We start from the raw sequence: 25,165 nt of genomic DNA, 5'->3' as shown, positions 1-25,165 counted from the left end.
GCGCGGATTGGTGAGAAGAGATTTGGGAGAGGCGCGGTTTGGTGAGAAGAGATTTCGGAGAGGCGCTGTTTGGTGAGAAGAGATTTGGGAGAGGCGCGGTTTGGTGAGAAGAGATTCGGGAGAGGCGCGGTTTGGTGAGAAGAGATTTGGGAGAGGCGCGGTTTGGTGAGAAGAGATTCGGGAGAGGCGCGGTTTGGTGAGAAGAGATTCGGGAGAGGCGCGGTTTGGTGAGAAGAGATTTGGGAGATTCGCGGTTTGGTGAGAAGAGATTTGGGAGATTCGCGGTTTGGTGAGAAGAGATTTGGGAGAGGCGCGGTTTGGTGAGAAGAGATTTGGGAGAGGCGCGGTTTGGTGAGAAGAGATTTGGGAGAGGCGCGGTTTGGTGAGAAGAGATTCGGGAGAGGCGCGGTTTGGTGAGAAGAGATTTGGGAGAGGCGCGGTTTGGTGAGAAGAGATTTGGGAGATTCGCGGTTTGGTGAGAAGAGATTTGGGAGATTCGCGGTTTGGTGAGAAGAGATTTGGGAGAGGCGCGGTTTGGTGAGAAGAGATTCGGGAGAGGTGCGGTTTGGTGAGAAGAGATTTGGGAGAGGTGCGTTTTGGTGAGAAGAGATTTGGGAGAGGCGCGGTTTGGTGAGAAGAGATTCGGGAGAGGCGCGGTTTGGTGAGAAGAGATTCGGGAGAGGCGCGGTTTGGTGAGAAGAGATTTGGGAGAGGCGCGGTTTGGTGAGAAGAGATTTGGGAGAGGCGCGGTTTGGTGAGAAGAGATTCGGGAGAGGCGCGGTTTGGTGAGAAGAGATTCGGGAGAGGCGCGGTTTGGTGAGAAGAGATTTGGGAGAGGCGCGGTTTGGTGAGAAGAGATATAGGAGAGGCGCGGTTTGGTGAGAAGAGATTGGGAAAGGGGCGGTTTGGTGAGAAGAGATTTGGGAGAGGTGCGGTTTGGTGAGAAGAGATTCGGGAGAGGCGCGGTTTGGTGAGAAGAGATTCGGGAGAGGCGCGGTTTGGTGAGAAGAGATTTGGGAGAGGTGCGGTTTGGTGAGAAGAGATTTGGGAGATTCGCGGTTTGGTGAGAAGAGATTTGGGAGATTCGCGGTTTGGTGAGAAGAGATTTGGGAGAGGTGCGGTTTGGTGAGAAGAGATTGGGAAAGGGGCGGTTTGGTGAGAAGAGATTTGGGAGAGGCGCGGTTTGGTGAGAAGAGATTCGGGAGAGGCGCGGTTTGGTGAGAAGAGATTCGGGAGAGGTGCGGTTTGGTGAGAAGAGATTTGGGAGAGGCGCGGTTTGGTGAGAAGAGATTGGGAAAGGGGCGGTTTGGTGAGAAGAGATTTGGGAGAGGCGCGGTTTGGTGAGAAGAGATTCGGGAGAGGCGCGGTTTGGTGAGAAGAGATTCGGGAGAGGCGCGGTTTGGTGAGAAGAGATTCGGGAGAGGCGCGGTTTGGTGAGAAGAGATTCGGGAGAGGCGCGGTTTGGTGAGAAGAGATTTGGGAGAGGCGCGGTTTGGTGAGAAGAGATTCGGGAGAGGCGCGGTTTGGTGAGAAGAGATTCGGGAGAGGCGCGGTTTGGTGAGAAGAGATATAGGAGAGGCGCGGTTTGGTGAGAAGAGATTGGGAAAGGGGCGGTTTGGTGAGAAGAGATTTGGGAGAGGTGCGGTTTGGTGAGAAGAGATTCGGGAGAGGTGCGGTTTGGTGAGAAGAGATTTGGGAGAGGCGCGGTTTGGTGAGAAGAGATTTGGGAGAGGCGCGGTTTGGTGAGAAGAGATATAGGAGAGGCGCGGTTTGGTGAGAAGAGATTGGGAAAGGGGCGGTTTGGTGAGAAGAGATTTGGGAGAGGTGCGGTTTGGTGAGAAGAGATTCGGGAGAGGCGCGGTTTGGTGAGAAGAGATTTGGGAGAGGCGCGGTTTGGTGAGAAGAGATTTGGGAGAGGCGCGGTTTGGTGAGAAGAGATTTGGGAGAGGCGCGGTTTGGTGAGAAGAGATTTGGGAGAGGCGCGGTTTGGTGAGAAGAGATTTGGGAGATTCGCGGTTTGGTGAGAAGAGATTTGGGAGAGGCGCGGTTTGGTGAGAAGAGATTTGGGAGAGGCGCGGTTTGGTGAGAAGAGATTTGGGAGAGGCGCGATTTCCTCTTCCTTTTGTCAGTGTGTGTTCAACACGCGTTTGCACAGGCAAAGCCCCCTCGCTCTCCCCTCCCCTTATTTTTATTGGCTCTCTGGTGAGGACAGGGGGGGATAAGGTGAAATAAAACACTTCCCCATTTGCAGGTCCTTAATTAATGCAATTTGCCGTTTATTTCCAGAGAAACCATAGAAGTAAAACATGATTTGTAGCTAAATTAGTTTAAGGAAGACAATTGGATAGTTGAATTGCAGACAAAGGGGTGTTTTTTGGCTGTCTGCGAGGGTCCCATTTTTAAAGGTATACTCTGTGGCACCTTTGCATGTGGCATTGTCACAAAACGATACAACCTTGTGTTTACTTGTTATATTGTGTGTATCTGTTTCAGAAGTAGGTACAAATTATCACACAGGAAGTCACGGATTTCCTGGCAGCTAACTACATTTACATCAGGCCAAGTCAAGCAAAATCAGACTGAAAAGGGTAACGTTCTGAATACAAGATTGTGTCAATTCCTGTGAGATGTGTATATATTAGATTAGGGGTAGGATTTACATTTTCAGGATATCCCTGCTTCAGCACAGGTGACTCAATCAGTGACTCAGTCTTCGACTGGTTGAGCTACCTGTGCTGAAGCAGGGGTATCCTGAAAGCCTGACTTGTTGGTAGCTCTTGAGGACTGGAGTTGCCTACCCCTGTAAGTAGATTAATTAGAATTTTAATTATATGATGTGTGAAGTGAGAAACAAACGGAGTACCAGCCATCCCTTTGGGTCTCTTTCATCTTGTTATTGGACTGTGACAAAGCTGGTTACAAAGTACAGTATGTGTCCGTGACAGGCACATGTTCATTTGTTCCTGTTATTTTCTTCTTTCTCTCCCTCGTTGTAGTATTCGCCCCTGAAATATCAGGGTTTATGCCACTTTGTTAACGTGTATTCACAACACGTTTAAACCGTGTGCATGATGGAATGTGACGTGCGTGTGTAAATATCATGAGTGTATCAATGTCAGCCGTTCACAGCACAAGACGACATGTGTTACTGAGATTGTACAAATCATACAAAGCTTATAGCAGCCCCACTATATGGACACGCAACTATGGAGATGAATATACGAGTAAGTGCACTGAACACGCCTGCGTACTAACACTGCGCTCCCAGGATATACGCGAATAAAAGGATTTTCGCCTGTACGGCCTCTAGGGTTTAATAATGATTAAGTACATGTTGCGATGTGTACGTTTTGAAGTAATTGATAAGACTATCCTGAGGCAGGCAAAGGCAGAAACACAGGCAGGTATGGGAGAGTGGAACGTTTTCAAGGTGAACATTTGGCGAAATCAAACAGACAAATTTGCTTGGATGTCCTCGCAAAGACATGTCCATCCAGGTAGAACAAACAGGTGGGAGGAGACAGAGGATGACACAGTTGAGAGAGACATGGCTATATACTGTATTCGAAGCAGAAATCTCTAAGTCAGTGTTTCTAAACCTTTGTTTGGACAAGGAACCCTATAATTATATTGTGAAATTCTGAGGAACCACAACCCTCTCTAATAGCGCGTCTGAGATCAGATGCATTGTAAGGAACCCCAACCCTCTCTAATAGCGCGTCTGAGATCAGATGCATTGTAAGGAACCCCAACCATCTCTAATAGCGCGTCTGAGATCAGATGTATTGTAAGGAACCCCAACCCTCTCTAATAGCGCGTCTGAGATCAGATGCAGTGTAAGGAACCCCGACCCTCTCTAATAGCGCGTCTGAGATCAGATGCATTGTAAGGAACCCCAACCCTCTCTAATAGCGCGTCTGAGATCAGATACATTGTAAGGAGCCCCAACCCTCTCTAATAGCGCGTCTGAGATCAGATGCATTGTAAGGAACCCCAACTCTCTGTAATAGCGTGTCTGAGATCAGATGCATTGTAAGGAACCCCACCCATCTCTAATAGCGCGTCTGAGATCAGATGTATTGTAAGGAACCCCAACCCTCTCTAATAGCGCGTCTGAGATCAGATGCAGTGTAAGGAACCCCGACCCTCTCTAATAGCGCGTCTGAGATCAGATGCATTGTAAGGAACCCCAACCCTCTCTAATAGCGCGTCTGAGATCAGCTACATTGTAAGGAGCCCCAACCCTCTCTAATAGCGCGTCTGAGATCAGATGCAGTGTAAGGAACCCCGACCCTCTCTAATAGTGCGTCCTTGATCAGATGCATTGTAAGGAACCCCAACCCTCTGTAATAGCGCGTCTGAGATCAGATACATTGTAAATTCTTCCTTATTTGGTACAGTTTTTAAATGAGCTGAAAATTGTAGGAAATTCTTTAGGCGTTCCCGGGGGACCCAAACTCAAAGATACAAAATAACTTGGCCTTTTCCCTCTCGGTATTTAAGTGAATAGGTTTATAACAGCTCATGCTCTTTTTATACCTGCTTGGTTCTCCTTCAAGTGTTCATGCCCATCACTCCTATCCATGGAGAGACTGGATTTGTTGTCATCACACAGACTGCCATTCAGACACTCATCTGACTTTGCTTTCTGAGCTCTGTCCTCTTCAGCATCTTCATGTGTTCTATAAATCCACTGGAACAGCCCCTGAGAACATTGGCAGTGTTAAATCAGGCGACACACACACATTCTGTCACAATCTGACTGGTGTACGAGTGTTAAGAAAATCCCAGTTCTATCTTTCCGGTATAGTCAAGCTTGCTCATCTCGAGGTTCTTGGCCTATCCTGGTGCTCTGTCTCAATGGTCCATGATAAATGGAGGACTTTTGGGAACTACAAAGCACTGGGATTGGGACCCACAAACACAGACCGAAATACCACAACATGATGGCATGGAATTAGGTTGGCCAGAATACAATGGTTATGCATCAACAGTTGTAGTGGTTAGGGTACGATGTTAAGTTTACTCTAAGGCAGTTATGGCCAACTCCAGTCCTCAAGGGCCACCAAGAGGTCCGGTTTAAAGGATATCCCTGCTTCAGCACAGGTGGCTCAGCCATTGACTGAGCCACTGATTGAGCCACCTGTGCTGAATCAGGGATAACCTTAAAACCTGACCTAAAGACATCAATATCGGTGCTCTATTATGCCAATGTCTGCAGGTGCTTTACATAAACGTAGCTCGGCTAAAAACAATATTATAAAGAAATAGATCAGAGTTTAAGCAATGAAATCTGCCAGGCTCGACCATTGTGCCAACTAAACCAGGAGAAGATTCTTCAACCAAGTCATATTGACTCATGGCCTCCTATATTGTGACATTACTAATTACTACTTACAACAGGTTCTGCTGCCATGCTCACCAATGAGTTTTGTGGGTTGTTCCGGAAGGCTGCGAAGTGTTCCAGAACGTCCGAGTAGCTGTCGTGCAGGACATTGTTTCCGTTCACTTTCAGGACACACTGCCCGGGGTGAAGACCGGCGGCTGCTGCCTGGGAACCTGAAAAAAACCCATCGGAAGAATTATAATCCCCCCATCTCGGAGGCGATGCAAACCTACGCAGGAGACCTCGTGGGACGTTCTCATGGGTATCCGAGTATTTATTTTGATAGCAGTAAATGGGAGATTAGGGTCTCAAAAAAACCCATTTCTCCCTGTTCTGTACCATGTCAGATTTCTGTAACCAAGCCCTAGGAAATCCAGCTGGTCCTTACCATGTTTTCTATGTGGATGATTAGAAAGATTGAAAGAGTCTTAGGGGTCATTTCTATATGGTCCGAAGAGGTTGTAACGGTCGAGCGGTTTGGCATTGTCCTACCTCCCGGTTTCTGACCTGCGACGAGGTGAGGTAGGACCATGCCAACCCGTTCGATTTGCCAGTGATAACATCGGAGCTACGTGAATAGGCCCCAGAGCGGCTTCTTCTGTAAGGTGTGATAGTGGGCGAGCTCTTGCATGCAAAGCCCCATTAAAGTGAGACTTTTCATGCGCTATCACACCTTACAGAATAAGCCCTATTATTTTGAAAGGGAATTTCCTCAATCCTGCAGGGACCCGCGTTCCATTCCCCGCGGCTCCGCCTCGTGCTCCGCCTGCTCCTCACTGTCCCCGACATCCTCGTCAATAACTACAACTCTGCCCTATCCTCCTCTCTTGATCTAGATGCCCCTCTTTGTGTCCGCCATTTTGAAATCCCTCTCCTGGCCTCCCATTAAATCCCATATTGCTTCTCTCTAATAAAGGCTATACACACCTCTGCCCCGCCTTATATCACAACCCTAATTTCTCACTATCTCCTCGCCTCTTGTGCTCTGGATGTCTTTTGGTTAACCCCTTTTGTATCTAAAGACCCCTTACAGACGCACTTCCCAGAACACCCTCCTACCGTCTCTAAATTCTCCCTATTTGCCATTTAGATTGTAAGCTCTTCCGGGCAGGAACTTTCTTTCCTAATGTTTTTTATTGCAGCGCTTATTCCCGTGGCGTCTCATATGATGTTGCTAGGTGTATTACTGCAGCGGAGCACTGTGTATATAATTGGCGCTATACAATCACAGATATACATACATTGTGATAATCAGTGTTGGGTCCTCATATAATTTGTAATCCCAATATAAAAGTATATATTGAAGCTAACCAGGCGTATAATGAAACATTCGTTTGATAGGCTCCTAACTTACTTCATTATATATAAATAAAGCATAGATATAGTCCATAGCTTAGAGTGTAAGCTCTTCGGGGCAGGAACTCCTTTTCCTATTTTTTTTTTAGTCTGAAGCGCTTCTTCCCATATTGTTATAATATGTCACGTGTATTGTAAAGCGCCGTGTATCTGGATGGCGCTCTATAACTAACGATATACATACATAGAAGAAAATAACAGTATATATGTGTGGCTGTATTCAGATCCAGCACAAAATAACTGGTAACAGAACTGGCAATGCTGATTTATTTACATGGGTATATGTGGTTATACTGCAAAACACCACTGAAGTTTACTGTAACGTTAAACAGCTAAAGTGACAGCCCCAGCCGGAAGGTGCCCTTAGCTACGTCGGAAACCTGCCATTAGAAAAAAAATTCAGTAGTGAAAACGGCACAGCGATATATAAATGTCTCTCTTTGTGCTTATTTTTCAAACTAAAATAAATATACCTGGCTAAATACATAAAAATAAACCAATCCCTTCAGGAACAATAAAATGGTCTGCTGCCGTTTCCTTACACCAGAAAACATCCCTACGAAAAAGCGAAACAGATGTTGGAATGCTGAACGAAACGTGCGTTCCGGGCGCCCGAACATCTGTAGGCGCTTTATAAATGGCACCTATTCACGGGACATTAATCTCGTTCCGACCCCAGAACTTGTTACTGACATTACACCGAACACTTGTAAGAAGTGTCCAGAAGAAGTTGCGGAGACGTGAGAAAATAAGCATGCACAAGTTAAGCTTTTTAAACTTTATACGGCCACCGTAAAAGGCATGATACAGTCTGAAAGTTTTATAAATGCTTGTCTAGCTCTGTGTAAAAATGATACAGCCTTAGCATTGCCGAAAGCCAAATAATGGAACATGCCACTTCCAATTTAGACCTGGCTGCCTGCACACCACCATGCACAAGTCATTTGGTCTGTTTCTTTGTCTTTCAGGAAAGGTGCATACATAGGGGTGCCAGCAGGCTACTCCAAAAATAATCGACACAATGGTGAAAGGTGCGATATGCTCGGGACACGGACACACACACAAACACACCCCTCTCACCGCTCCATGCTGTTTCCTCCTCTCTTAGGTCTCACCCACAGGCATTACCCAGCAGCAGTCTATCAGGATGGAGGAAGCTGCCCAGCCCCCAAGCAACATCCCTGCTCGGGGAAATCCTGCAGTCCCCCAAGCCGGTCAGGTCACTATGTCCTGAGAGGTAATACCGGTATACACATACACGCCCAGAGAGGTAATACCGGTATACACAGACACGCCCAGAGAGGTAATACCGGTATACACATACACGCCCAGAGAGGTAATACCGGTATACACATACACGCCCAGAGAGGTAATACCGGTATACACATACACGCCCAGAGAGGTAATACCGGTATACACAGACACGCCCAGAGAGGTAATACCGGTATACACATACACGCCCAGAGAGGTAATACCGGTATACACATACACGCCCAGAGAGGTAATACCGGTATACACATACACACCCAGAGAGGTAATACCGGTATACACATACACACCCAGAGAGGTAATACCGGTATACACACACCCAGAGAGGTAATACCGGTATACACATACACGCCCAGAGAGGTAATACCGGTATACACATACACGCCCAGAGAGGTAATACCGGTATACACATACACGCCCAGAGAGGTAATACCGATATACACATACACACCCAGAGAGGTAATACCGGTATACACATACACGCCCAGAGAGGTAATACCGGTATACACATACACGCCCAGAGAGGTAATACCGGTATACACATACACGCCCAGAGAGGTAATACCGGTATACACATACACACCCAGAGAGGTAATACCGGTATACACATACACCCCCAGAGAGGTAATACCGGTATACACATACACGCCCAGAGAGGTAATACCGTTATACACATACACACCCAGAGAGGTAATACCGTTATACACATACACGCCCAGAGAGGTAATACCAGTATACACATACACGCCCAGAGAGGTAATACCGGTATACACACACACCCAGAGAGGTAATACCGGTATACACATACACGCCCAGAGAGGTAATACCGGTATACACATACACGCCCAGAGAGGTAATACCGGTATACACATACACACCCAGAGAGGTAATACCGGTATACACATACACACCCAGAGAGGTAATACCGGTATACACATACACGCCCAGAGAGATAATACCGGTATACACATACACACCCAGAGAGGTAATACCGGTATACACATACACGCACAGAGAGGTAATACCGGTATATACATACACGCCCAGAGAGGTAATACCGGTATACACACAAAGGCCCAGAGAGGTAATACCCATATACACATACACACCCAGAGAGGTATTACCGGTATACACACACGCCCAGAGAGGTAATACCGGCATACACATACACACCCAGAGAGGTAATACCGGTATACACATACACGCACAGAGAGGTAATACCCGTATACACATACACACCCAGAGAGGTAATACCGGTATACACATACACGCCCAGAGAGGTAATACCGGTATAGACGTACACGCCCAGAGAGGTAATACCGGTATACACATACACGCCCAGAGAGGTAATACCGGTATATACATACACGCCCAGAGAGGTAATACCGGTATACACATACACGCCCAGAGAGGTAATACCGGCATACACATACACACCCAGAGAGGTAATATCGGTATACACATACACGCACAGAGAGGTAATACCGGTATACACATACATGCCTAGAGAGGTAATACCGGTATACACACACACGCCCAGAGAGGTAATACCTGTATACACATACACGCCCAGAGACGTAATACCGGTATACACATACACGCCCAGAGAGGTAATACCGGTATACACATACAGGCACAGAGAGGTAATACCGGTATACACACACACGCACAGAGAGGTAATACCGGTATACACATACACACCCAGAGACGTAATACCGGTATACACATACACGCCCAGAGAGGTAATACCGGTATACACATACAGGCACAGAGAGGTAATACCGGTATACACATACAGTACACGCCCAGAGAGGTAATACCGGTATACACATACAGTACACGCCCAGAGAGGTAATACCGGTATACACATACACGTACACGCACAGAGAGGTAATACCAGTATATACATACACACCCAGAGAGGTAATACCGGTATACACGTACACACCCAGAAAGGTAATACCGGTATACACATACACGCCCAGAGAGGTAATACCGGCATACACATACACGCCCAGAGAGGTAATACCGGTATACACATACACGCACCGAGAGGTAACACCGGTATACACATACACGCACAGAGAGGTAATACCGGTATACACAGACACGCCCAGAGAGGTAATACCGGTATACACATAAACGCCCAGAGAGGTAATACCGGTATACACATACACACCCAGAGAGGTAATACCGGTATACACATACACACCCAGAGAGGTAATACCGGTATACACATACACGCACAGAGAGGTAATACCGGTATACACATACACGCCCAGAGAGGTAAAACCGGTATACACATACACGCCCAGAGAGGTAATACCGGTATACACATACACGCCCAGAGAGGTAATACCGGTATACACATAAACACCCAGAGAGGTAATACCGGTATACACATACACGCCCAGAGAGGTAATACCGGTATACACATACACACCCAGAGAGGTAATACCGGTATACACATACACGCACAGAGAGGTAATACCGGTATACACATACACGCACAGAGAGGTAATACCGGTATACACGTACACACCCAGAGAGGTAATACCGGTATATACATACACGCCCAGAGAGGTAATACCGGTATACACATACACGCCCAGAGAGGTAATACCGGTATACACATACACGCCCAGAGAGGTAATACCGGTATACACATACACGCCAGAGAGGTAATACCGTTATACACATACATGTCCAGAGAGGTAATACCGGTATACACATGCACGCCCAGAGAGGTAAGGCCGGTATACACATACACACCCAGAGAGGTAATACCAGTATACACATACACGCCCAGAGAGGTAATACCGGTATACACACACACGCCCAGAGAGGTAATACCGGTATACACGTACACGCCCAGAGAGGTAATACCGGTATTCACATACACGCCCAGAGAGGTAATACCGGTATACACATACACGCCCAGAGAGGTAATACCGGTATACACATACACGCCCAAAGAGGTAATACTGGTATACACATACACGCCCAGAGAGGTAATACCGGTATACAGATACACGCCCAGAGAGGTAATACCGGTATACGCATACACGTCCAGAGAGGTAATACCGGTATACACATACACATCCAGACAAGTAATACCGCTATACACATACACGCCCAGAGAGGTAATACCGGTATACATATACACGCCCAGAGAGGTAATACCGGTATACACATACACGCCCAGAGAGGTAATACACATACACGCACAGAGAGGTAATACCGGTATACACATACACGTCCAGAGAGGTAATACCGGTATACACATAACCGCCCAGAAAGGTAATACCGGTACACACATACACGCCAAGAGAGGTAAGGCTGGTATACACATACACGCCCAGAGAGGTAATATCGGTACACACATACACGCCCAGAGAGGTAAGGCCGGTATACACATACATGCCCAGAGAGACTATACCGGTATACACATACACGCCCAGAGAGGTAATACCGGTATACACATACACGCCCAGAGAGGTAATACCGGTATACACATACACGCCCAGAGAGGTAATATCGGTATACACATACATGCCCAGAGAGGTAATATCGGTATACACATACACACCCAGAGAGGTAATACCGGCATACACATACACGCCCAGAGAGGTAATACCGGTATACAATACACATACACGCCCAGAGAGGTAACACCGGTATACACATGTTTATGTTTAAAGGTGTGATCCCACTTAAGAACATATATTGGAGATGCAATACAGTAAAACACAGACACGTTACCGCCTCCAAGTAATTTTCAGGCATCTAAATTCAGATGTGTACAAAAACCCAGAGAGGTAAAATTCAAAAAGCAATGACACTTTTGTAATGTAGCCAGGAACTCATTTGACAACTGATAAGATGTAGCAAACATTATAATGACTATGACTATATATTACTAAATGTTAAAACATTCTTCTACTTGGAGAACAGAGAGCTAGAAACTCCTGAAAAAAAATACAACTGGTGACCAACATCGTTCACAAATAAAGGACTTTAAAAGCTAGATACGAGGATTATTATGGAGTATGTTTGCTGCGAAGGGTAAGGCCCAACAACCTTCTATCCACCCTCCCAACTCCACCTCACCAGGCTATTTTTGGGAGTAGACCAAGGCTAGTCACCCTGACCTGCACAGCTGTTAGGGAATTCCATATCAGGGAACCAATGGAGGAGGTCTGACATTTTCACCTATAGCCACAACTTCATCCTTACCTCTTCCGACAGCATGGACATAAGGTGGGGCGGCCCCTCTGATTTGAAAGCAGAGATCTTGGGTACAGTCTGGGATTTTGATCATTCTGAGCGGGCCAAAGGAAACACATCGGTTACTGTTTCAGTACGGACATCCTGTTCTTCTACTCATCCAAGAGTGGGTAACTTGGCAAGAGTCAGATTTAGTAAGCGGTGCTACACCATAAGACATGTTCAAATGCTGGGAGACCCCTTACAGCCCACACAAGTTAATGGTCAGATGGTGTCTTCCAGCTATGGAAAGTGTCTAAGGGAGTAGAAATGCTTCTTAAATATGGTCCTAAATGTGTTTATCCTTCAGCGCTAGGTTTAAAAAAAGTTAAATCTTTATGAGTTAGTTAAAGAACCCTACAAGGAAAATGGCACCGTAACTAATCGGGTGCCTTGTTGCATCAGTCATAGCTCATCTTACTAAAGACAAGTTAAATTATCACAGAGATCCCATATGAATCACTACACACGAGGGTTTGAGAAGCCTGGGTTACATCTCTAATTTGCTACAGTGTCTAAATGAATGATATATTTAGCATAACCACACACAACCCCAATTATAAGTCACATCCAAATGAATTACCCGGAGATAGGACAAAAATGTGTGTTTGATCTTCATCACAGGCTCTCTATAAAAGCATGAAAAGACTATTGACAATCATGTTTGTATAGATTGTTTCCATGAAAAGTTATTCTATGGGTTTTTGTTTTTTATGGCGACAGCCAAACCCTCACTGGGCAGCTAAAAACCTTACATTATGCAAAAAATAAATACACAATAAATATATATACATTAAATATACAAACATTATATATATAGAATACAAATTTGTTGTGTCATTTTTTCCTCTCATAGGTGAACAAATTCCACAACAATAATTGTCTTAAGGGGCAGCGCCTTTCCAAAATAAAACGGAGGTAGGATTGTAATGTTACTCCAGGTTTGCACAGATAAAAGTAGTGATGCCCTATAGTGCCGCACTTCGACCACTGTACAGTATACGACACGCAAATCTATTCCCTAATTACAGACTCTTTGATATCTCAGATATGAAACAAGAATTACTAGGATGAGTAAAAGTAGAAGGGACATCTCGTGACGCTGCCAGCCTCAATATGTACAAACACATTCTCACTCTTTTGACTTGGTGGCAACAAGGATCCGAATTGGCCGTCTGGAGCAGAAAGACTGGTTCAACATGGTCTCCACCTCGGAGAACGGGCGAAGGAAGACCAAGTCCTCATTGATGGAGTAGATCTTCCTTCCAACTTGCAGTCCTGCCATCTACCAAGAGAAAGACCTGTTAGTTTGTACAGAAACACTTGGAAAACAAACGAAGAATATAATTGTTTTCCTTACAGAAACGTCGTCATATTTAAAGGAAACTATTGGTATCTTTGAAACTGAAGAAGATATTTATTATTATCGGGGTCTCCGAATGGAGAGGGGATGGTCAATCAAGTATTTTACTCAACCACAAGGCGACCCTATCCCGATACGGGGAGCAGAGCCTGGGGGGCTTTGCCTGTGCAAACTCCTGATTAGTAGTGATATCATATAACAGGGAAATTAAACTCTTGCCATGTCTCAATTCCCATGTTTACAAACCAACTTAATTTTAGTAAGTGCTTACAGGTGTATGCTTTCAGGATTGGAAACAAAGTGTCAATCACCTAGACTTAACTCCTTAAACAGGTCACCGATTTATTTAGCTAACAAAAGTAATTCCTTTTATAGTTATTGGTTAAAGAGGCACTCCATGCAATATCTGACATATGGCTTTTTAATAAATCAGTTCTGTAGTATTAGATAGAACTGTACTTACTACCTTTTTAAAAAAAAATGTTTTTCTTTAACTCTTAATTACATTTTTAATGAGTATTAATATACTGAGCATCCTTTGATTCCTATAGCAGGCTTTAGCCACCTCCCCAGCAGTGCAAGATCTTTGCAACACTTTCCTGTTTGTGATCCTTTGTTGCCAATGTTCCCAGCAGTTTTAACTGCAAACTGTAACAATAGATAATGTTACCTTAGTAATATTAGAATACATTGTAGCTGCTGAGTTACACTGACTGATAGATTGAAACTGAAAGGCAGCCATTAAGTGAACCCAGGGAAGCAGGATCTTTGATCGATAACGGGAGAACTAATCTATCGGCAGCTTAGGTAATTAGTTTTCAATCAAGGTAATCAAAGGCTGCATATACGAAAACAATTAAAAAAAATTTTTTAAGTGCTGCTTGCATTTCCTCTTTAAGAGAAAGAACAAGTGGTGGTAGTCTGTATCTGCAACCCTCATTAGGATACCGGATGTAATAACCTCTTAAAACACAACTAACAATCATGTATCGTTTGTAGATAACCAGAGATTAGCCAACATGCAAGGGCTTATTGAAATGCTCGTTTTATAATTAAGGGTTCCAATGAATACGAAGAAGGCACACGGTAGCCATCATTATTTTACGAGAGCAAAGGCAGCCCACAATAATGACGTGGTTTGAGAACATTTTGTTTTCGATTCAATCGCTGATATGATTCATAAGGCATTCTGGGAACTTTCATCTCAAGCTCCGACTCCATATCACCAGAAATATAATTGAACAGAGCACTGCAGGGATCTCGGGAAGTGGAGGGAATATATTGGCCATTAATGCGCGTGATGTGTGTTGAGATTGGGAATGGGTGCCTACCTTATTATAGGATTCCCCGGGGAAGCCACATGGAAACGGATGAGATAATTACACAGACTATTTCGCAGTGCAAGCTTCCATGCTATTTTGTCCCCTTCCTATCTCGCATGCAGGAAACCGTGCAGCAGGAAACAGCCACATTTAGTTAAGTACATTGATCTTGCTTTATCCCTTTGGGAGCCCGATGATGTACCCTGAACATAAGGGCAGGCACTCGTGAACCCCTATGACAGGTTGGCCACCCCTGCCCTATGATGTACAAAGAACGCTTCGCTACACCAAACCATCACATGGTTGAGTCCCGGAAAAATGGCGGTACTCAGGTGTGATAAAGAGGCAATCCAATCGGGCGGGGATTTTTTGCGATTAGTTATATATAGCATTGAAGCTGGGGGTTTCCGGAGCTGAACCCCATTAATTTCACCTCCAGGGACCCCCTGCTTCCAGAGATACTTACCTCCGAATTAGGTGCCGGTAGCCACTCTCTTCTGCAACCGGGGCACACAATATGACCGCTGTTGAAAGTTTTCAAGTCCTGCGGACCAATAGGAAGCTGCGATATCATCGGTGCGGCTTCCTATTGGCCCATGTAACGCGGGAGCTTTAAACTTTAAAGCCCTGCTTTCTGAACCGGAGCAGCTACCGGCACCTACTTCAGAGGTAAGTATCTCTGGGAGCAGGGGGTCCCCTGAGCTGAAATAACGGGAGTTCAGCGCCAGAGACCCCCAGCTTCATACATACACATATATATATATATAATATATACACAAATATTCATACATATTCATACATACACATATACACAAATATTCATACACATATATAAAGGGACAGGCACTCCTATATACAAAAAAGTGACATTTATTGACTTGTTTCGGTTCCCACTGGGAACTTTCTCGGGACAGAAACGTTGAGTCAATAAATGTCACATTTTGCATATAGGAGTGCCTGTCTCTTTTTTTCCCTTTTTCTGTATCATTTTGGACCGTATGCACTCTCCCTTTACATGTATTTTTTGTGCGCGCCCTGTTTCTGATTTTATATATTGATATATAATAACATTTGAAAAATAAATTGCTGTCTTGGATGGCTCCTTTGAAGCCAAAGCAATCTTCATCCATCCTCCGCTTATCACTCTAAATGCTTGTCTGAAATGCCAGGGCACATTTAACACTGCTCTTAAAAAGTTGCTGTACTGTCCCTAATCTCAGGAGATTATAAGAGGTAATGATCCACATATTCAAATGATTTATGTAATACGTATTTTCTACTGAGAGGGACCATTCAAATGTAAATCTCTGTCTATAAGTAAAATACAGTAACAAGTAAAATAAGAAATAATAACAGTAAAATACTGTAAGTGCAGTTTAGAATAGCAAATGAAAAGCAGTTTACACTCCGCCTCTCGTTACTCTCCGTTAAACTCCCGCCTGTCGTTACACTCCGTTAAACTCCCGCCTCTCGTTACACTCCGTTAAACTCCCGCCTGTCGTTACACTCCGTTAAACTCCCGCCTGTCGTTACTCTCCGTTAAACTCCCGCCTGTCGTTACATTCCGTTAAACTCCCGCCTCTCGTTACACTCCGTTAAACTCCCGCCTCTCGCGACACTCCGTTAAACTCCCGCCTCTCGCTACTCTCCGTTAAACTCCCGCCTCTCGTTACACTCCGTTAAACTCCCGCCTGTCGTTACTCTCCGTTAAACTCCCGCCTGTCGTTACACTCCGTTAAACTCCCGCCTGTCGTTACACTCCGTTAAACTCCCGACTCTCGTTACACTCCGTTAAACTCCCGCCTCTCGTTACACTCCGTTAAACTCCCGCCTGTCGTTACACTCCGTTAAACTCCCGCCTCTCGTTACACTCCGTTAAACTCCCGCCTCTCGTTACACTCCGTTAAACTCCCGCCTGTCGTTACACTCCGTTAAACTCCCGCCTGTCGTTACACTCCGTTAAACTCCCGCCTGTCGTTACACTCCGTTAAACTCCCGCCTCTCGTTACACTCCGTTAAACTCCCGCCTCTCGTTACACTCCGTTAAACTCCCGCCTGTCGTTACTCTCCGTTAAACTCCCGCCTCTCGTTACACTCCGTTAAACTCCCGCCTCTCGTTACACTCCGTTAAACTCCCGCCTCTCGTTAAACTCCGTTAAACTCCCGCCTCTCGTTACACTCCGTTAAACTCCCGCCTCTCGTTACACTCCGTTAAACTCCCGCCTCTCGCTACTCTCCGTTAAACTCCCGCCTCTCCGTTAAACTCCCGCCTCTCCGTTAAACTCCCGCCTCTCGTTACACTCCGTTAAACTCCCGCCTGTCGTTACACTCCGTTAAACTCCCGCCTGTCGTTACACTCCGTTAAACTCCCGCCTCTCGTTACACTCCGTTAAACTCCCGCCTCTCGTTAAACTCCGTTAAACTCCCGCCTCTCGTTACACTCCGTTAAACTCCCGCCTCTCGTTACACTCCGTTAAACTCCCGCCTCTCGTTACACTCCGTTAAACTCCCGCCTCTCGCTACTCTCCGTTAAACTCCCGCCTCTCGTTACACTCCGTTAAACTCCCGCCTCTCGTTACACTCCGTTAAACTCCCGCCTGTCGTTACACTCCGTTAAACTCCCGCCTCTCGTTACTCTCCGTTAAACTCCCGCCTCTCGTTACACTCCGTTAAACTCCCGCCTCTCGTTACTCTCCGTTAAACTCCCGCCTCTCGTTACACTCCGTTAAACTCCCGCCTCTCGCGACACTCCGTTAAACTCCCGCCTCTCGTTACACTCCGTTAAACTCCCGCCTCTCGTTACACTCCGTTAAACTCCCGCCTCTCGTTACACTCCGTTAAACTCCCGCCTCTCGTTACACTCCGTTAAACTCCCGCCTCTCGTTACACTCCGTTAAACTCCCGCCTCTCGTTACACTCCGTTAAACTCCCGCCTCTCGCTACTCTCCGTTAAACTCCCGCCTCTCGTTACACTCCGTTAAACTCCCGCCTCTCGTTACACTCCGTTAAACTCCCGCCTCTAGCGACACTCCATTAAACTCCCGCCTGTCGTTACACTCCGTTAAACTCCCGCCTCTCGTTACACTCCGTTAAACTCCCGCCTCTCGTTACTCTCCGTTAAACTCCCGCCTCTCGTTACACTCCGTTAAACTCCCGCCTCTCGTTACACTCCGTTAAACTCCCGCCTCTCGTTACACTCCGTTAAACTCCCGCCTCTCGCTACTCTCCGTTAAACTCCCGCCTCTCGTTACACTCCGTTAAACTCCCGCCTCTCGTTACTCTCCGTTAAACTCCCGCCTCTCGTTACACTCCGTTAAACTCCCGCCTCTCGCTACTCTCCGTTAAACTCCCGCCTCTCGTTACACTCCGTTAAACTCCCGCCTGTCGTTACACTCCGTTAAACTCCCGCCTGTCGTTACTCTCCGTTAAACTCCCGCCTCTCGTTACACTCCGTTAAACTCCCGCCTCTCGTTACACTCCGTTAAACTCCCGCCGCTCGTTACACTCCGTTAAACTCCCGCCTGTCGTTACACTCCGTTAAACTCCCGCCTCTCGTTACACTCCGTTAAACTCCCGCCTCTCGTTACACTCCGTTAAACTCCCGCCTGTCGTTACACTCCGTTATACTCCCGCCGCTCGTTACACTCCGTTAAACTCCCGCCTCTCGTTACACTCCGTTAAACTCCCGCCTCTCGTTACACTCCGTTAAACTCCCGCCTCTCGTTACACTCCGTTAAACTCCCGCCTCTCGCGACACTCCGTTAAACTCCCGCCTGTCGTTACACTCCGTTAAACTCCCGCCTCTCGTTACACTCCGTTAAACTCCCGCCTGTCGTTACACTCCGTTAAACACCCGCCTCTCGTTACACTCCGTTAAACTCCCGCCTCTCGTTACACTCCGTTAAACTCCCGCCTCTCGTTACACTCCGTTAAACTCCCGCCTCTCGTTACACTCCGTTAAACTCCCGCCTCTCGTTACACTCCGTTAAACTCCCGCCTCTCGTTACACTCCGTTAAACTCCCGCCTCTCGTTACACTCCGTTAAACTCCCGCCTGTCGTTACACTCCGTTAAACTCCCGCCTCTCGTTACACTCCGTTAAACTCCCGCCTCTCGTTACACTCCGTTAAACTCCCGCCTCTCGTTACTCTCCGTTAAACTCCCGCCTCTCGTTACACTCCGTTAAACTCCCGCCTGTCGTTACACTCCGTTATACTCCCGCCTCTCGTTACACTCCGTTAAACTCCCACCTCTCGTTACACTCCGTTAAACTCCCGCCTGTCGTTACTCTCCGTTAAACTCCCGCCTCTCGTTACACTCCGTTAAACTCCCGCCTCTCGTTACACTCCGTTAAACTCCCGCCTCTCGTTACACTCCGTTAAACTCCCGACTCTCGTTACACTCCATTAAACTCCCGCCTCTCGTTACACTCCGTTAAACTCCCGCCTCTCGCTACACTCCGTTAAACTCCCGACTCTCGTTACACTCCGTTAAACTCCCGCCGCTCGTTACACTCCGTTAAACTCCCGCCTGTCGTTACACTCCGTTAAACTCCCGCCTCTAGCGACACTCCATTAAACTCCCGCCTGTCGTTACACTCCGTTAAACTCCCGCCTCTCGTTACACTCCGTTAAACTCCCGCCTCTCGTTACACTCCGTTAAACTCCCGCCTCTCGTTACTCTCCGTTAAACTCCCGCCTCTCGTTACACTCCGTTAAACTCCCGCCTCTCGTTACACTCCGTTAAACTCCCGCCTCTCGTTACACTCCGTTAAACTCCCGCCTCTCGCTACTCTCCGTTAAACTCCCGCCTCTCGTTACACTCCGTTAAACTCCCGCCTCTCGTTACTCTCCGTTAAACTCCCGCCTCTCGTTACACTCCGTTAAACTCCCGCCTCTCGCTACTCTCCGTTAAACTCCCGCCTCTCGTTACACTCCGTTAAACTCCCGCCTGTCGTTACACTCCGTTAAACTCCCGCCTGTCGTTACTCTCCGTTAAACTCCCGCCTCTCGTTACACTCCGTTAAACTCCCGCCTCTCGTTACACTCCGTTAAACTCCCGCCGCTCGTTACACTCCGTTAAACTCCCGCCTGTCGTTACACTCCGTTAAACTCCCGCCTCTCGTTACACTCCGTTAAACTCCCGCCTCTCGTTACACTCCGTTAAACTCCCGCCTCTCGTTACACTCCGTTAAACTCCCGCCTCTCGTTACACTCCGTTAAACTCCCGCCTCTCGTTACACTCCGTTAAACTCCCGCCTCTCGCGACACTCCGTTAAACTCCCGCCTGTCGTTACACTCCGTTAAACTCCCGCCTCTCGTTACACTCCGTTAAACTCCCGCCTGTCGTTACACTCCGTTAAACACCCGCCTCTCGTTACACTCCGTTAAACTCCCGCCTCTCGTTACACTCCGTTAAACTCCCGCCTCTCGTTACACTCCGTTAAACTCCCGCCTCTCGTTACACTCCGTTAAACTCCCGCCTCTCGTTACACTCCGTTAAACTCCCGCCTCTCGTTACACTCCGTTAAACTCCCGCCTCTCGTTACACTCCGTTAAACTCCCGCCTGTCGTTACACTCCGTTAAACTCCCGCCTCTCGTTACACTCCGTTAAACTCCCGCCTCTCGTTACACTCCGTTAAACTCCCGCCTGTCGTTACACTCCGTTATACTCCCGCCTCTCGTTACACTCCGTTAAACTCCCACCTCTCGTTACACTCCGTTAAACTCCCGCCTGTCGTTACTCTCCGTTAAACTCCCGCCTCTCGTTACACTCCGTTAAACTCCCGCCTCTCGTTACACTCCGTTAAACTCCCGCCTCTCGTTACACTCCGTTAAACTCCCGACTCTCGTTACACTCCATTAAACTCCCGCCTCTCGTTACACTCCGTTAAACTCCCGCCTCTCGCTACACTCCGTTAAACTCCCGACTCTCGTTACACTCCGTTAAACTCCCGCCGCTCGTTACACTCCGTTAAACTCCCGCCTGTCGTTACACTCCGTTAAACTCCCGACTCTCGTTACACTCCGTTAAACTCCCGCCGCTCGTTACACTCCGTTAAACTCCCGCCTGTCGTTACACTCCGTTAAACTCCCGCCTGTCGTTACACTCCGTTAAACTCCCGACTCTCGTTACACTCCGTTAAACTCCCGCCGCTCGTTACACTCCGTTAAACTCCCGCCTGTCGTTACACTCCGTTAAACTCCCGCCGCTCGTTACACTCCGTTAAACTCCCGCCTGTCGTTACACTCCGTTAAACTCCCGCCTCTCGTTACACTCCGTTAAACTCCCGCCGCTCGTTACACTCCGTTAAACTCCCGCCTGTCGTTACACTCCGTTAAACTCCCGCCTGTCGTTACACTCCGTTAAACTCCCGCCTGTCGTTACACTCCGTTAAACTCCCGCCTCTCGTTACGCTCCGTTAAACTCCCGCCTCTCGTTACACTCCGTTAAACTCCCGCCTGTCGTTACACTCCGTTAAACTCCCGCCTGTCGTTACACTCCGTTAAACTCCCGCCTCTCGTTACACTCCGTTAAACTCCCGCCTCTCGTTACACTCCGTTAAACTCCCGCCTGTCGTTACACTCCGTTAAACTCCCGCCTCTCGTTACGCTCCGTTAAACTCCCGCCTCTCGTTACACTCCGTTAAACTCCCGCCTGTCGTTACACTCCGTTAAACTCCCGCCTGTCGTTACACTCCGTTAAACTCCCGCCTGTCGTTACACTCCGTTAAACTCCCGCCTCTCGTTACACTCCGTTAAACTCCCGCCTCTCGTTACACTCCGTTAAACTCCCGCCTGTCGTTACACTCCGTTAAACTCCCGCCTGTCGTTACACTCCGTTAAACTCCCGCCTGTCGTTACACTCCGTTAAACTCCCGCCTGTCGTTACACTCCGTTAAACTCCCGCCTCTCGCGACACTCCGTTAAACTCCCGCCTCTCGTTACACTCCGTTAAACTCCCGCCTCTCGCGACACTCCGTTAAACTCCCGCCTCTCGTTACACTCCGTTAAACTCCCGCCTCTCGTTACACTCCGTTAAACTCCCGCCTCTCGTTACACTCCGTTAAACTCCCGCCTCTCGTTACACTCCGTTAAACTCCCGCCTCTCGCTACTCTCCGTTAAACTCCCGCCTCTCGTTACACTCCGTTAAACTCCCGCCTCTCGTTACACTCCGTTAAACTCCCGCCTCTCGTTACACTCCGTTAAACTCCCGCCTCTCGTTACACTCCGTTAAACTCCCGCCTCTCGTTACACTCCGTTAAACTCCCGCCTCTCGTTACACTCCGTTAAACTCCCGCCTGTCGTTACACTCCGTTAAACTCCCGCCTCTCGTTACTCTCCGTTAAACTCCCGCCTCTCGTTACTCTCCGTTAAACTCCCGCCTGTCGTTACACTCCGTTAAACTCCCGCCTCTCGTTACACTCCGTTAAACTCCCGCCGCTCGTTACACTCCGTTAAACTCCCGCCTCTCGTTACACTCCGTTAAACTCCCGCCTCTCGTTACACTCCGTTAAACTCCCGCCTCTCGTTACACTCCGTTAAACTCCCGCCGCTTGTTACACTCCGTTAAACTCCCGCCTCTCGTTACACTCCGTTAAACTCCCGCCTCTCGTTACACTCCGTTAAACTCCCGCCTCTCGTTACACTCCGTTAAACTCCCGCCGCTCGTTACACTCCGTTAAACTCCCGCCTCTCGTTACACTCCGTTAAACTCCCGCCTCTCGTTACACTCCGTTAAACTCCCGCCTCTCGTTACACTCCGTTAAACTCCCGCCTCTCGCTACTCTCCGTTAAACTCCCGCCTCTCGTTACACTCCGTTAAACTCCCGCCTCTCGTTACACTCCGTTAAACTCCCGCCTCTCGTTACACTCCGTTAAACTCCCGCCTCTCGTTACACTCCGTTAAACTCCCGCCTCTCGTTACACTCCGTTAAACTCCCGCCTCTCGTTACACTCCGTTAAACTCCCGCCGCTCGTTACTCTCCGTTAAACTCCCGCCTCTCGTTACACTCCGTTAAACTCCCGCCTGTCGTTACACTCCGTTAAACTCCCGCCTGTCGTTACACTCCGTTAAACTCCCGCCTCTCGTTACTCTCCGTTAAACTCCCGCCTCTCGTTACACTCCGTTAAACTCCCGCCTCTCGTTACACTCCGTTAAACTCCCGCCTGTCGTTACACTCCGTTAAACTCCCGCCTCTCGCGACACTCCGTTAAACTCCCGCCTCTCGTTACACTCCGTTAAACTCCCGCCTCTCGTTACACTCCGTTAAACTCCCGCCGCTCGTTACTCTCCGTTAAACTCCCGCCTGTCGTTACACTCCGTTAAACTCCCGCCTGTCGTTACACTCCGTTAAACTCCCGCCTGTCGTTACACTCCGTTAAACTCCCGCCTCTCGCGACACTCCGTTAAACTCCCGCCTCTCGTTACACTCCGTTAAACTCCCGCCTCTCGCGACACTCCGTTAAACTCCCGCCTCTCGTTACACTCCGTTAAACTCCCGCCTGTCGTTACACTCCGTTAAACTCCCGCCTGTCGTTACACTCCGTTAAACTCCCGCCTCTCGTTACTCTCCGTTATACTCCCGCCGCTCGTTACACTCCGTTAAACTCCCGCCTCTCGTTACACTCCGTTAAACTCCCGCCTCTCGTTACACTCCGTTAAACTCCCGCCTCTCGTTACACTCCGTTAAACTCCCGCCTGTCGTTACACTCCGTTAAACTCCCGCCTCTCGTTACACTCCGTTAAACTCCCGCCTCTCGTTACACTCCGTTAAACTCCCGCCTGTCGTTACACTCCGTTAAACTCCCGCCTCTCGTTACACTCCGTTAAACTCCCGCCTCTCGTTACACTCCGTTAAACTCCCGCCTCTCGTTACACTCCGTTAAACTCCCGCCTCTCGTTACACTCCGTTAAACTCCCGCCGCTCGTTACACTCCGTTAAACTCCCGCCTCTCGTTACACTCCGTTAAACTCCCGCCTCTCGCTACTCTCCGTTAAACTCCCGCCGCTCGTTACTCTCCGTTAAACTCCCGCCTCTCGTTACACTCCGTTAAACTCCCGCCTGTCGTTACACTCCGTTAAACTCCCGCCGCTCGTTACACTCCGTTAAACTCCCGCCTCTCGTTACACTCCGTTAAACTCCCGCCTCTCGCTACTCTCCGTTAAACTCCCGCCTCTCGTTACACTCCGTTAAACTCCCGCCTCTCGTTACACTCCGTTAAACTCCCGCCTCTCGCTACTCTCCGTTAAACTCCCGCCTGTCGTTACACTCCGTTAAACTCCCGCCTCTCGCTACTCTCCGTTAAACTCCCGCCGCTCGTTACTCTCCGTTAAACTCCCGCCTCTCGTTACACTCCGTTAAACTCCCGCCTGTCGTTACACTCCGTTAAACTCCCGCCGCTCGTTACACTCCGTTAAACTCCCGCCTCTCGTTACACTCCGTTAAACTCCCGCCTGTCGTTACACTCCGTTAAACTCCCGCCTCTCGCGACACTCCGTTAAACTCCCGCCTCTCGTTACACTCCGTTAAACTCCCGCCTCTCGTTACACTCCGTTAAACTCCCGCCGCTCGTTACACTCCGTTAAACTCCCGCCTGTCGTTACACTCCGTTAAACTCCCGCCTCTCGTTACACTCCGTTAAACTCCCGCCTCTCGTTACACTCCGTTAAACTCCCGCCTCTCGTTACACTCCGTTAAACTCCCGCCTCTCGTTACACTCCGTTAAACTCCCGCCTCTCGTTACACTCCGTTAAACTCCCGCCGCTCGTTACACTCCGTTAAACTCCCGCCTGTCGTTACACTCCGTTAAACTCCCGCCTCTCGTTACACTCCGTTAAACTCCCGCCTGTCGTTACACTCCGTTAAACACCCGCCTCTCGTTACACTCCGTTAAACTCCCGCCTGTCGTTACACTCCGTTAAACTCCCGCCTCTCGTTACACTCCGTTAAACTCCCGCCTCTCGTTACACTCCGTTAAACTCCCGCCTGTCGTTACACTCCGTTAAACTCCCGCCTCTCGTTACACTCCGTTAAACTCCCGCCTCTCGTTACACTCCGTTAAACTCCCGCCTCTCGTTACACTCCGTTAAACTCCCGCCTCTCGTTACACTCCGTTAAACTCCCGCCTGTCGTTACACTCCGTTAAACTCCCGCCTCTCGTTACACTCCGTTAAACTCCCGACTCTCGTTACACTCCGTT

General features: G+C 48.2%; 1 protein-coding gene across 3 annotated transcripts in view; it reads right to left on the bottom strand.

Annotated features, from left to right (window-relative positions):
* The window catches only part of PREX1 (phosphatidylinositol-3,4,5-trisphosphate dependent Rac exchange factor 1), a 299,489-nt gene that overhangs the window by 49,989 nt on the left and 224,335 nt on the right, over positions 1-25,165 (bottom strand). For 2 of the 3 annotated variants that reach the window (XM_075571278.1, XM_075571279.1), the window contains exons 18-21: positions 13,414-13,562; positions 12,248-12,333; positions 5,399-5,559; positions 4,540-4,705 (exon numbers count right to left, since the gene is read on the bottom strand). In XM_075571278.1, the coding sequence (XP_075427393.1) occupies positions 4,540-4,705; positions 5,399-5,559; positions 12,248-12,333; positions 13,414-13,562 (562 nt within the window). The remainder of the gene's footprint in view (positions 1-4,539; positions 4,706-5,398; positions 5,560-12,247; positions 12,334-13,413; positions 13,563-25,165) is intronic. The other variant, XM_075571280.1, reaches the window with a different exon arrangement.

Source organism: Ascaphus truei, chromosome 15 (genome assembly GCF_040206685.1).
Source record: "Ascaphus truei isolate aAscTru1 chromosome 15, aAscTru1.hap1, whole genome shotgun sequence".
Taxonomy (NCBI): Eukaryota; Metazoa; Chordata; class Amphibia; order Anura; family Ascaphidae; genus Ascaphus; species Ascaphus truei.
This window is presented reverse-complemented; position numbering and strand designations above follow the sequence as displayed.